General features: G+C 45.4%; 1 protein-coding gene across 9 annotated transcripts in view; it reads left to right on the forward strand.

Moving 5' to 3' along the window:
* Positions 1–393: 393 nt before the first annotated feature.
* The window catches only part of LOC132523975 (protein FAM169B-like), a 97,418-nt gene continuing 84,572 nt past the window's right edge, over positions 394–13,239 (forward strand). For 6 of the 9 annotated variants that reach the window (XR_009541744.1, XR_009541765.1, XR_009541782.1 and 3 more), the window contains exon 1: positions 400–448. Coding sequence is in view for 2 of the 9 variants with exons in the window: in XM_060155865.1 (XP_060011848.1) it covers positions 418–448 (31 nt within the window). In the remaining 7 variants the exon portion in view is untranslated. Of the gene's footprint in view, positions 449–13,239 lie in introns of all 9 variants that reach the window. The other 3 variants (XR_009541776.1, XR_009541771.1, XR_009541759.1) reach the window with 3 other exon arrangements.

Genomic DNA, 13,239 nt, shown 5'->3' on the forward strand with positions numbered 1-13,239 from the left:
TCGAAAAGGGATAATACAAGCGATTCTTGCCCATAGAAACAGAAATAACAGGAAGTGGGAAGGGGCGTAGAGAGTGGGGTGCCAGGCCGAGGGGCGCTGGCGAGGGCGTGGGGCTGCGAACGGCTTCTCTTCCAACAGGAGTAGTAAGAGAAATACTAACTACTCACTAACTACTCATCGGAAGTGATGAGCTCCCTTTGGAAACTGTCTGCAGGGAGCAGGGGTCGCTAGCTACGACCGCAGGGCGGTGGCCCCGGCGCTGGGGGCGGGGGAGGGGGGTAGGGAAAACATCGGGGCGCAGGCCGGGCAGCCGCGGTGCTGGAGCGGGGGCATTCCTGGAGGAGGGGCCGGGGCGGGGCGGGGCAGCGGGCGGGGCAGAGGGGGCGGGGCGGGGCTGGGCGCCCAGAAAGCCGGAGCATGGAGGCGGAGGCCGCGGGCAGGGCAGCAGGTAAGGGGAGCTGGGGCCAGGCCGGCCCGGAGCCTGCCCGCTTCCCTCGCGGTCTGCCGCGCGGGCCCCACCCCACGTGTCGGGTTTCAATGGCTGGGCTGGCCTGAACGCTCCGGGCCCCCGCGCTGCAAAACGAGACTGTAAACAGCGCGCCGCGGCCAGGGAAACTTTCCCCGGAATTGGCGCCAGGGCGCCGCGAGCCGCGCACCTGTTGCCGCCAGGGAACGAGATAGTGGGCGGCCCTGGATGTCAGGGACGAGACCACCCCCGGGAGGGGCAACCCCCGAGGGGTCTCCGTCACTGCCCTCCCGGCCGTCCCTAGGACCCCCAGCAGCCGGGACCCGATGGCCTGGCCTGGCGAACTCCTTGCCTTCCCTTAGCCTTGGTGGTCTTGTCTGTGAAATGGGAAGCGCACGGTGGGGAGGGTTCGGTAAAGCAGCTCGGGGGACGGCGGGTGCCCCTGTTGCCCCTGTTCGGGGACTGCCAGTTCTGGCCCCCGGCCTGGTGCGCGGCGGGCGTGCCGCCCCGGGCCCTGCAGGCCAGCAGGGGAGCCTGGATTTGCGGGCGCGCCCGGGAGCCCGCCTCCTCCCTCGCGTCCCATGCCTGCCCCCTCTCCGGAGAACCGGGCGAAACCGTGAGACTTCTGAATTTGAAAGCACGTGGGACAGATCCCCGAAAGAGTTTCCAGCAGTCCTGCAAAGGAAGGAGTATTTGGATGGGAGCAAGCATAGGGGCGTTTGATGCCGAGAAGTGACTCTTTCTCTCCTGCATCTTTCCTTTGTTCCCCCGGGGACCCGCGGCACGTAGGGCCCCTTGGCTGGGTGCTCATGTCCAGTCCGACCCTCGCTAGAGCCCTGCGCCCACGTGCAGTCAAACCGCAGATTGGCCACTTTCTCCCACCACTCATCTCTAAGGAAAAACTCAATCTTACAGAGGCTCCTCTGCCTTTTATTAGAAGCCAACGGCGGTGGATTACTTGTTATTGTGACCTGCATTCAAAAACTGTGACTTTTAGTTGTTTTTCCCGATTTCAAGTGAGGGAGTTAAGGAGAGAAGGTGGCCACTGTCACTTGTATGAATTACTTACATTCCTTGTCAAAGTTTTCATTGGTCTAGAGATTGAGAAAGGGTTTTGTCTCTAGTTTTAGAGGGAGAAGTACTATTTCGTTTTTTATTTTTCTGTGGTCCTTTCTGGAAAGTTGGTTAATAGTGAGTGCTGTTGCCAGTTTATTGTTTGAGAACTTGGGCAAGAAGAAAAAGTGACCTGCTCTTTTGCTATCACCTTCCTCACCTGCAAAACGGAGAAGACTTTGCCCACTTCGGGACTTACTGTACAGAAATATCTCATATATTTTAAACACTTAGCTGGTCTGCACACAAAGCTGCTCAGTTTAGCTTTCTCCCTTCCCCTCCCCCTCCGAGTGGTACCATGAGTCAGAAAGTTCCTCCCAGCTAGTGCCTTAGAGCTGTGCTTATTCTACCCAGCTTTACTGTTTTAATGGGAAAAGTAATGGTAATTTCATCTTCTGGAAAAGTGTAGTTGGCCTAAACGGTTTCAGGATTTTCCTGTATTTATGTCGGCGTTTGCTGTGGCTTTCATGGTTGCTGATGGCCCAGATGACACACAGCAGTTGCACATTAATCATTTCCACATGTGCTAGATCCTAATGGATGGGAGTTTTACATAGCTGAATCGATGCCTGAGCTTTGATAGCCCATTTCCAAAAAGGGCTTCAGCCAACCATGCATACGTGGGAATCCTTTTTCTTTGAGCAGGGAAGCATGAAACTGAGAATTGTGCTTTCAGGTAAGGCTGTGTCCCGGTCCCCACTTAGTTCTAGCACTAAAAGGTAGGGAAAGGGCACATGACATTCCCGTGGGAGTTGCCTCTGTATCTAGATGAGGTTCCTCAATATTGGTATGTCTGGGCAGGGGTACCCTCAATAATTCAAAACATACCCCAGGGCCACACACACATTCTCTCTCCCTCTCTCTCTCTCTCTGAGTCTGTATGTATTTTTAATTTCCCTGATACTGAAGACCGTCTTAGGTTCCACCAGACCATCAGTTGCTGTCATTTCAGCTTGGAATATAGTAGAAAGGAAGAAGAAAGTCAGACACGACCCAGTTCTGTTACTCTTCTCATCCTTTACCTTGAAGTTCCCTCATCTATAAAATAAGGTCTTGACCTGCCGCATAAGGATTAGATGAGACCTTGTGTTCATCAGAGCGGACTGCTGGGCCCCTTGTGAAATTTTGAGTAGACTCAGAGAAGGCCCTTTATTTTGTACCCCCCCTTCTGTTTACACAGCAAATGAAAGCGTCTGTGAGAATTACCTGTTTTATGATCTCCATTTAGGAAGTCAGTTTAGTGTTCCAGTTTTGAAAAGTTAGGTGCCAGACAGTTTGCAGTGGTAATACGAGCAGAGCTTTATAGACAGGAAAGCTAGCAAGCAAGGAGGAAAATCCGGATGACTCCAAAGCTTGGGTTGGGACAGTGGTGATGCCACTAAAGAAACTGATTCTGGGAGGGGGAATACATGATGCAGTCTAAACACGGTGACTTCAGAATGTTTCAGTAGCTTCCCGTTGGAGACACTGAAGAGTTAGTCAGAAACACTGACGCTGGAGCAGAGGAGGAATCTAGAAAGGCCAGTGCTGGCCCTTTTGGGGCCCTGTTGGGGACCCCTGTTGCCAAGTGGGAGGAGCACAGCAGTTGGAGGCGTGGCGCGGGCATCTCCTGGGAGATGGGAGGTGGGGAGGAGCTGAGGGCACAGCCCGAAGGCTCAGGGAGGGAGAAGCTCTGAGAACCTGATGTTGAGACCCAAGGAGGAGAGACTGAAAAGAAAAAAGCCCATGGGGGCAGGGCCTGGGGCTGAGGGAGGCCTAGGCAGGTGCTGACTGCATGGGCTCAGAAGGAGGGTCAGGGAGAGGGAGAGCAGCAGGGAAGGGGGTCGGCATGTCACATGACCCTGAAGGGGGTCAAGCATAGCTGATGTTTCAGGGACAAGAAGAGGGAGAAGGCTGAGCTTGAGGTGGTGATATGAGTGTGGGGAGGTGGCTTTTCCCTTGCGTTTTTGGTGGAGGAGACTTGAAGACACTTTTAGTAAACTAACCCTTAGGAGCACTTTTCTGCCTGCCGAGTATTGCTCTAAACCCTTTCTAAGCGTTACCTTAATTGATCTTCGTAGTAAATAGTAAATGTAGATACTATTATTATCTCATTTTACTGGTGAGGAAGCTGAGGCACAGAGATATAGTCACTTGCCTAAGGTCACCTGGCTAGTAAGTGGTAGTGCTGGGATTTCAATTGGGGGGTGATTGGTGGTGGTGGTCTGACTCCCCAGAGAAAGGGACTTAAAATGAGGGTGATGTCTGCCCCCCTTCCCCCTGCCCCACACCGAAATGGAGGCTCAGGAAGGTGATAATGCATGAGCTAGCTCCTCAGAGATGACCTCATGTTAACATAACACTTCAAAAAAAAAATCAAATATTCATCAGCCATTTTGCATCTTCTCTAGTTCAAGGTGTAGAAGTGTCCTTTTAGAGGAACAGGGACCTGGCAACTTGGAGGAATCTCAGTTCCTGAGGGGCAGGGCCTCACTGGGGTTATGACAGAGGGCTGGGCTGGGCACTGGGACTCCTGTCACTAAGTGCTTTTGTGCCCTAGGTGAGTCTCCATTCCTTCATCAGGAGGGAGGGGAAAGGATAAGATGGTCTCTAAAACTCCACTCGGCCATGAAGTTTGTCAGTTACTTCCTGTCACTGTAACCAGACTGTAATCCTGCTGAGGGCAGGACCCTTACTGATGTTTCTGTCCTAGTGCCCTGCTTGCCGCTGACACATGGTCAGAGCCCTGTGAGCTTTGGGTGAAGGAATCATTTCCTTTCAGGTGCTGGTGAAGACCTTTGTTGGTTCCCTGGCTACAGGAAGGGTTGCTGGGAGGATTTTACAGATTGTGTGTTTTAGGATGTGGGGTGATTCAAGCTGGCCTGCCACCCCTGGGGTTGAGTGCCACTGGTCAGCCCATCCCCTGGGAAATGTCTTTCTAGGGGTCCCACTCTTCTTGGGAAGGCCTGGTCCGCAGTGGGTCCTCCTAATGGCCTGGACATTTTGTATGTCCCCTGTCTGTTGGTTGTGATTCTTTGCCGTATAATGGAATCCATCCTATAGATGGTCGTTGTTCACCCCCATCTCTAGACATCAAGGGGTGTATTATGTCTGTATTAAACAGGGATCTCTGCTATACTAGGCCAGGCCAGAGATGGCTGCTGTCCTGACCTCTGGCTTCTGCCGTGGCCTGGCAGGATGGAGTGAATGACCAGGCGTCCAGGACTCGGGCTGGGCAGTGGGAAGGCAGTGGGCACTGAAGTGTTGTCTTTCTGACCTTTGAAACCCTAGTCTGGTGACCGGCTGACTGGCCTTAGCTGGGTTCCTGACAGCAGCTGGCTCCTGGCTCCTCTGATGACATTCTTATTTGTAGCTCAGCTCTGGGAAATTCCAAACAGAGGATTATAGAAAAGAGCTGTGTTTTCTTTTGTGTTGTGTGGTATAGAAAGCAATTTTAGGACACAATTCAAGCACACTTGTTGGTCAGATGCCCCTGGTGTCCCGTGACTTTTAAAGTCAGGGTTATTGTGGGGGTTAAGTGACTGTCAGTAGCAACTGAAGGTCCAGGGCCTTTGAATAACGTTTGTTAGGATGTAACAGCTGTGGTTTACAAATTCCATGCCTTTTAGTGCACCCATCCTCTGTTGTGGGTGTTTCCTTTTCCAAGGCCGACGATCAGCAACCTTCAGTGGGGGTGGGACACACAGCATGTGTATATAAAGGCCACTGTCTGCCGAAATCCAGGCATGTCTCTCTCCCTGCTTCTTTGGACCACTCGGAACCCTTTCGCAGCAGACCCTTTGCATTCCCTGTGCCCAGGCAGTGGCTTCGCTTCCTGCTTAAACCAGTGCCTATTATCTGTTGAGGCACAGAATCATTTCGATGCTTCTTTGCTCCTCCGAATCTGGGCAGCCACGGGGACCACTGGGAATGGCCTGAGGCTGAGGGCTGGGGGCTCCTGGGGAGGGCAGAGGGGAAGTTTCTGTCCATGTGTGTGTTGGGGGCTCCCAAGGCCCAAACCCTCCTAGACTGCTTGGTTTCCTTGTCTTGCAGAAATTAAGACAAATGTGTTTTTCTTGGAAACCGAGTCTCTAACCACTACTCGCAAGTTCCACTGACAGAGAAAGCTGTATTCATTTACTCAGTGCATTTTGCTGAAATAACCCCTAATTGGAGTCCCTGAGTGTTTCATTCAGTGATAAGTGCTTGAGAAGTCAAAGTTGTGGGGATGCCATCATTGCAGAGACTTCTGCTCACAGTGCTGTCTCACCGCCCACTGTGCTCTGTGAAATGCTGCTTAGTGGACCAGGCTTGGTGAGTGTATGTATGTGGGGCGAGGCATATAGGCTCAAACAGTGAATTATACTCAGTTGTTCATTTTGACCTATGTTTTCCAGCAAGTGATTTCTTTAATGCACGTGTGTTGCCCATGTTTGGTCTATTAGAACGTCCTGGAAAAACATTTTTGTAAGCTATGCAGAAGGAAAAGAATTGCTCTGTGTTTCTTCAGAATACATGATAACTGAGTAAAAATATTATTAAGATATTCAAAAATGCTTGGTCAATACACTAATAAAAATCTGTCCTTGTGCAAAAGCATAGTCTAGTTACTTGTTGGTGAATATATATATTTTTTAACATCTTTACTGGAGTATAATTGCTTTACAATGGTGTGTTAGTTTCTGCTGTATAACAAAGTGAATCAGCTACATATATATACATATATCTCCATACCTCCTCCCTCTTGCGTTCTCCCTCCCACGCTCCCTATCCCACCCCTCTAGGTGGACACAAAGCACCGAGCTGATCTCCCTGTGCTATGCGGCTGCTTCCCACTAGCTATCTGTTTTATATTTGGTAGTGTATATATGTCCATGCCTCTCTCTCACTTCGTCCCAGTTTACCCTTCCGCCTCCCCCCGTCCTCAAGCCCATTCTCTATGTCTGCATTTTTATTCCTGTCCTGCCCCTAGGTTCTTCAGAGCCATGTTTTTTTTTTTTTAAATTTTAGATTCCATATATATGTGTTAGCATACGGCATTTGTTTTTCTCTTTCTGACTTACTTCACTCTGTATGACAGACTGTAGGTCCATCCACCTCACTACAAATAACTCAATTTCATTTCTTTTTATGGCTGAGTAATATTCCATTGTATATATGTGCCACATCTTTATCCATTCATCTGTTGATGGACACTTAGGTTGCTTCCATGTCCTGGCTGTTGTAAATAGAGCTGCAATGAACATTGTGGTACATGACTCTTTTTGAATTATGGTTTTCTCAGGGTATATGCCCAGTAGTGGAATTGCTGGCTCGTATGGTAGTTCTACTTTTAGTTTTTTAAGGAATCTCCATACTGTTCTCCATAGTGGCTGTATCAATTTACATTCCCACCAACAGTGCAAGAGGGTTCCCTCTTCTCCACACCCTCTCCAGCATTTATTGTTTGTAGATTTTTTTTTTTTTTTTCGGTACGCAGGCCTCTCACTGTTGTGACCTCTCCCGTTGCGGAGCACAGGCTCCGGACGCACAGGCTCAGCGGCCATGGCTCACGGGCCCAGCCGCTCTGTGGCATGTGGGATCCTCCCAGACTGGGGCACGGACCCGTGTCCCCTGCATCGTCAGGCAGACTCTCAACCACTGTGCCACCAGGGAAGCCCTGTTTGTAGATTTTTTGATGATGGCCATTCTGACCGGTGTGAGGTGATACCTCATTGTAGTTTTGATTTGCATTTCTCTAATGATTAGTGATGTTGAGCATCCTTTCATGTGTTTGTTGGCAATCTGTATATCTTCTTTGGAGAAATGTCTATTTAGGTCTTCCACCCAATTTTGGATTGGGTTGTTTGCTTTTTTTGATATTGAGCTGCATGAGCTGCTTGTGTATTTTGGAGATTAATCCTTTGTCTGTTGCTTCTTTGGCAAATATTTTCTCCCATTCTGATGTTTCTCCCATTCTTTTTGTCTTGTTTATGGTTTCCTTTGCTGTGCAAAAGCTTTTAAGTTTCATTAGGTGCCATTTCTTTATTTTTGTTTTTATTTCCATTTGTCTAGGAGGTGGGTCAAAAAGGATCTTACTGTGATTTATGTCATGGAGTTTTCTGCCTATGTTTTCCTCTAAGAATTTTATAGCGTCTGGACTTACATTTAGGTCTTTAATCCATTTTGAGTTTATTTTTGTGTATGGTGTTAGCAGGTGTTCTAATTTCATTCTTTTACATGTAGCTGTCTAGTTTTCCCAGCACCACTTATTGAAGAACCTGTCTTTTCTCCATTGTATATTCTTGCCTCTTTCATCAAAGATAAGATGACCATATGTGTGTGGGTTTATCTCTGAGCTTTCTATCCTGTTCCATTGATCTATATTTCTGTTTTTGTGCCAGTACCATACTGTCTCAATTACTGTAGCTTTGTAGTATAGTCTGAAGTCAGGGAGCCTGATTCCTCCTGCTCTGTTTTTCTGTCTCAAGATTGGTTTGGCTCTTCGGGGTCTTTTGTGGTTCCATACAAATTGTGAAATTTGACAAATATATTTTTAATCATAAGAATTAAATATGAATATTGACAGATCATCTTGTTTTCATTTCTAGCCTTTTTTAAATTGAGATTTTCCCCACCCTGGCCCTAATTCCATTTTTTTCTCTCTCCTATTTTGAAATTTAATATCTATATTTCTATTCTCTTAGGGGTTTGACATTTTAATGTGCATGTTAATTCTAATTAATTCTGAAATTAATCAGTTTTAAACTTTCTCTGGAATCATATAAGGGCCTTGAAATGCCTTCACTCAGATTACTTCCTTCCCAATTTCTGTGCTATGTGTTATGTAGTACCTTAGTTCTGTTATTATTATTTTTTTAAACCTCCTTAAATTAGAAGTTTTTGTTTTGTATGGTCAGCATTGGCTTGGGTTTTATCCAAATGTTTCTCATTTTCTTTGCTCCCATTCCTTCTTCTTCTTTTTTTTTTAATATAAATTTATTTATTTAATTTTTGGCTGTGTTGGGTCTTCATTGCTGTGTGTGGGCTTTCTTTAGTTGCGGCAAGTGGGGGCTACTCTTTGTTGCGGTGTGTGGGCTTCTCAGTTACGGTGGCTTCTCTTTGTTGTGGAGCACAGGCTCTAGGTACGTGGGCTCAGTAGTTGTGGCTCATGGGCTCTAGAGAGCACGCTCAGTAGTTGTGGCACACGGGCTTAGTTGCTCCGTGGCATGTGGGATCTTCCCGGACCAGGGCTCGAACCCATGTCCCCTGCATTGGCAGGCAGATTCTTAACCACTGAGCCATGAAGGAAGTTCCTCCTATTCCTTCTTGACTGACTTCCTCTTGAGGTCAATTTCCTTTCCCTTGATAATAGGCATCCTTTAGAAATAACTTTAGGGAGGATCTGTTGGTAGTAAACTCAGGTTTTGTTTTTCTAAAATGTTTTTTATTTCACCCGCATTGTTGGAAGTTAGTTCTGCTGGATGGAGGGTGAAAGTTATTTTCCTTTTGCACTTTAAAAATGTTCTTCCATTGTCTCCTGGCTTCCATAGTTGCTGTTGAGAAGGCAGCTGTCAATGAAGCTGTCCTATTGGGAGGATGTGTCTTTCCCTTCTGGCTGCTTTCATGGTCACCTTTTTGTATTGGGTTGGTGCAAAGGTTCATTCAGTTTTTTCCATAAGATGGCTCTAGTAGCGCTTAGTTGGCTTTAACTTCATTTGAAACAATTTTGTTAGATTGTATTGTGACAGCTGTCATATCAGCATGCATTTAAAAAAACTTATCAAAATTGGTGAATTTTGTATAGCTATTTTAATATTGAAGATAGAAGAAAAAAAGCAACATTTTCAGCATATTATGCTTTATTATTTCAAGAAAGGTAAAAAGGCAACTGAAACACAAAAAAATATTTGTGCAGTGTATGGAGAAGGTGCTGTGACTGATTGAACGTGTCAGAAGTGGTTGGTGAAGTTTTGTGCTGGAAATTTCTCACTGGATGATGCTCCACAGTTGGGTAGATCAATTGAAGTCGATAGTGATCAAATCGAGACATTAATTGAGAACAATCAACATTATACCATGCTGGGAGATAGCTTACATACTCAAAATATCCAAATCAAGCATTGAAAATCATTTGCACCAGCCTGGTTATGTTAATGGCTTTGATGTTTGGGTTCCACATAAGTTAAGTGGAAAAAAACCTTCTTGACAGTATTTCCACATGTGATTCTCTACTTAAATGTAACGAAAGCATTCCGGTTTTTAAAACAAATTGTGACGGGCGATGAAAAGTGGATACTGTACAATAACGTGGAATGGAAGAGACTGTGGGGCAAGCGAAATGAACCACCATCAACCACACCAAAGGTCAGTCTTCATCCAAAGAAGATGATGTTGTGTATATGGTGGAATTGGAAGAGAGTCCTCTATTATGAGCTCCTTCTGGAAAACCAAATGATTGATTCCAACAAGTACTGCTCCCAAGTAGACCAACTGAAATCAGCACTCGATGAAAAGCATCTGGAATTAGTCAAAAGAAAATGCATAATCTTCCAGCAGGATAATGCAAGACCACATGTTTCTTTGATGATCAGGCAAAAACTGTTACATCTTGGCTGGGAAGTTCTGATTCATCTGCTGTATTCACCAGACACTGCACCTTTAGATTTCCATTTATTTCGGTTTTTACAAAATTCTCTTAATGGAAAAAATTTCAATTCCCTGGAAGACTGTAAAAGGCACCTGGAACAGTTCTTTGCTCAAAAAGATAAAAAATTTTGGGAAGATGGAATTATGAAGTTGCCTGAAAAATGGCAGAAGGTAGTGGAACAAAACGGTGTATAGGTTGTTCAATATATTTCTTGGTGAAAATGAAAAATGTGTCTTTTATTTTTACTTAAAAACTGAAGGAACTTTTTGGCCAACGCAATGTTTGTTGTTTTGCAGCTTGACCACAGTGTGTTTAGGAGGGGATTTTTCTTTATTTTTCCTCCTTTGGGGTTGGTTGGGATCCCAAAGTCAGAGGACAGGTGTCTTTCATTAATTCTGGAAAAATTTCAAACAAATTTCATCAAATCTTGACTCTTCCTTACTGTTTGTTCTCCTTCTGGAACTTCAATTACATTGTTGGTAGACCATATCATTCTACTCTCTGTCTCTCTTAACCTGCCTTTCATGTTTTATACTTGTTCTGTCTTTCTGTGCTGCATTTCTGGGTGATTTCTTCAGATCTATTTTTCTGTTCATTAGCTATTTCAGACATAAATTTCTAGAAGCTCTACTTTCTTTCCCCCTAGAATGTTATGGGACAATTTAAAAAATCTTGGCCCTTTATATTCCCTATTTAAAGTTCTTTAAACATATTTCATATCTCTATCTTCTGTATTAGATAATTTCAGTATCTGCAGTCTTTATGGGTCTGAGTCTATAGTTTGTGCTCTTTTGTGGCAGTTTATTTCATCATATGTTAGAGATTTTTGAAATCAGGTCTGAATGACCCCAAAGCTCTTGCCCTCGTGCCCAAACCTCACTCTCTATGTGGCCTGATGTTGGGGAGGTCTGATGAGGTGGCATCATTTTGTGGGTGCTTCATCTGTGTTTTTATACTGGTTCAGTTTGTAATACCTCAAGGAAAATAGTATTTTTGAATAATGTACATCTTATTCTTCTGTTGGCAGGTTCATCAATTTCCCCCTTTGGAAAGAGCTAGGATCTTAACAGAAATTAGACTGTTTCCAATGTTAGTTTATAAATGTCACAATATGAAAGCTACTAGTTGAATTTCATTGACTTATATGAAGTGGAGGGGTTAAAGCAGAAAGTCAGCTTGGCCCCTCACCTCACACATCCATCTAGCAGCAGGTTCTGCCATGTCCACTGCTAACATCTAGCTCAAGCCTGCCATCTCCTTCTCATCATCTAAACTGCCATCATTAGTCTAAGCCATCATCATCACTTGACTCAACTTGCACTGCCCCTGGTTCGGATTCCTGCTGCAGTGTGATCTGGAGGAGGCAGCAAACACACACTCCAGTTATCATGCCCCACTGGGGACCCTTCAGCATCCTCCTACTGCATTCTTCTTGAAACCTGAAGTCGGAACTTGGCCAGCGTCCTATTACTCTAGCCCCTGTCTGCCTGCTTCCTGTGACCTTGCTCTTCTCCCCTTGGCCAGCCATGCTTCAGGCACACTGGCCACCCTTGAGCGCTTGGACTCCCTCCACTCCTTTCTTCCTCCTGCAGGGGCTGTTCCTTCAGTCTGGGTGGCTCTTGATCTTGCTCTGCATGAGGCGAACATTTTATTCTTCAGTCCTTCTGCTTAAAGGTTACCTCCTTAGAGAGACCTTTGCTGGTCATCCTGTCCTGTCTCCCACCTCCCTTGTCACTCGCCTCCCTCCATGCCATGGGGGTATTAACTGTTTTTATGTCTCCCGCCCAGGCGGTAAGTTCTATAAGAGCAGAGGCCACTTCTGCTTTTTCACCACTGTATCGACTAGCACTTAGCACAGTGTCTGGCAATAGTAGGAAAGTTCCTAAATGATGACCATGATTGTTTTATATTATACATTATAAAATAGCTTTATAGTAGAAAGTTTTTTCAAACCTTTGCTGTGGTGTTGGTATTGAATGTGATCAGGGTCTGATTAGACCTCTTTCCAGGACCGTAGGGTATCAGGAAGACCTTTGTCTAAGCTAAGGTCACCCTTGGGCAGGGACCCTGGGAGCAGATATCATAGAAGCCTCAGGGTATTACTACTACTACTACTACTACTACTACTACTACTACTACTACTACTACTACCATCACCACTACTACAGTACTGTTACTACCATTATTATATTTTACTATTACTACTATTATTATATTTTTAAAAATATATATATATTATATTTTTTAAAAAGTAGTTTTTTTTCCCCCAAGCCTTAAAGTACAAATGACAATGCACACTCAGTCTGTCCTCTTTTCACTGCTGCCACCTCCCAGCTTCTGTCTCTTTCTTGGGAGTGTGGCTCAGATGGACAGTGGGCAGAGGTGGCATCATTGCCCTGTGATGCAGGTGCTGTGATGAATCCTGTGTAGGTAGCCCATTTAGACCACATCAGCCTTACCACTTATCTCTTTGTGAATTCATGTCATTCTAATTCTTACAAGCTTTTAAAGTAGTTGTTAAAAGTTATTAATATGTGGGCAAGAGAGTTAATAGACATTTCTCCAAAGACACACAAATGGCCAGTCAGCACGTGAAAAGATGCTCAACATCACTAACCATTAGGGGAATACAAATCAAAACCACAGTGAGATACCACTTCACATCCATTTGGATGGCTGTTATCAGAAAAAGCAGAAAATGCCAAGTGTTGGGTGAGAATGTGGAGAAATTGGAATCTTTGTGCATTGCTGGTGTAAAATGGTACAGCCACTGTGCGGTATGGCAATTCTTCAAAAAATTAAGCACAGAACTACTGTATGATCCAGCAATTCCACTTCTGGGTATATCCCCAAAAGACGTGAAACCAGGGACTAGAAGAGATATTTCTAGATATATATTTATGGCAGCATTATTCACAATAGCCAAGAGGTGGAAGCAATCCAAGTGAACATCAACAGATGAATGGATAAGCAAAATGGGGTGTGTGTATATATATAATGGAGTATTATTCAGCCTTAAAAAGGCAGGTATTTTAAACAGTACTATACTTAG

The sequence above is a fragment of the Lagenorhynchus albirostris genome, chromosome 1 (genome assembly GCF_949774975.1).
Source record: "Lagenorhynchus albirostris chromosome 1, mLagAlb1.1, whole genome shotgun sequence".
Classification (NCBI taxonomy): domain Eukaryota; kingdom Metazoa; phylum Chordata; class Mammalia; order Artiodactyla; family Delphinidae; genus Lagenorhynchus; species Lagenorhynchus albirostris.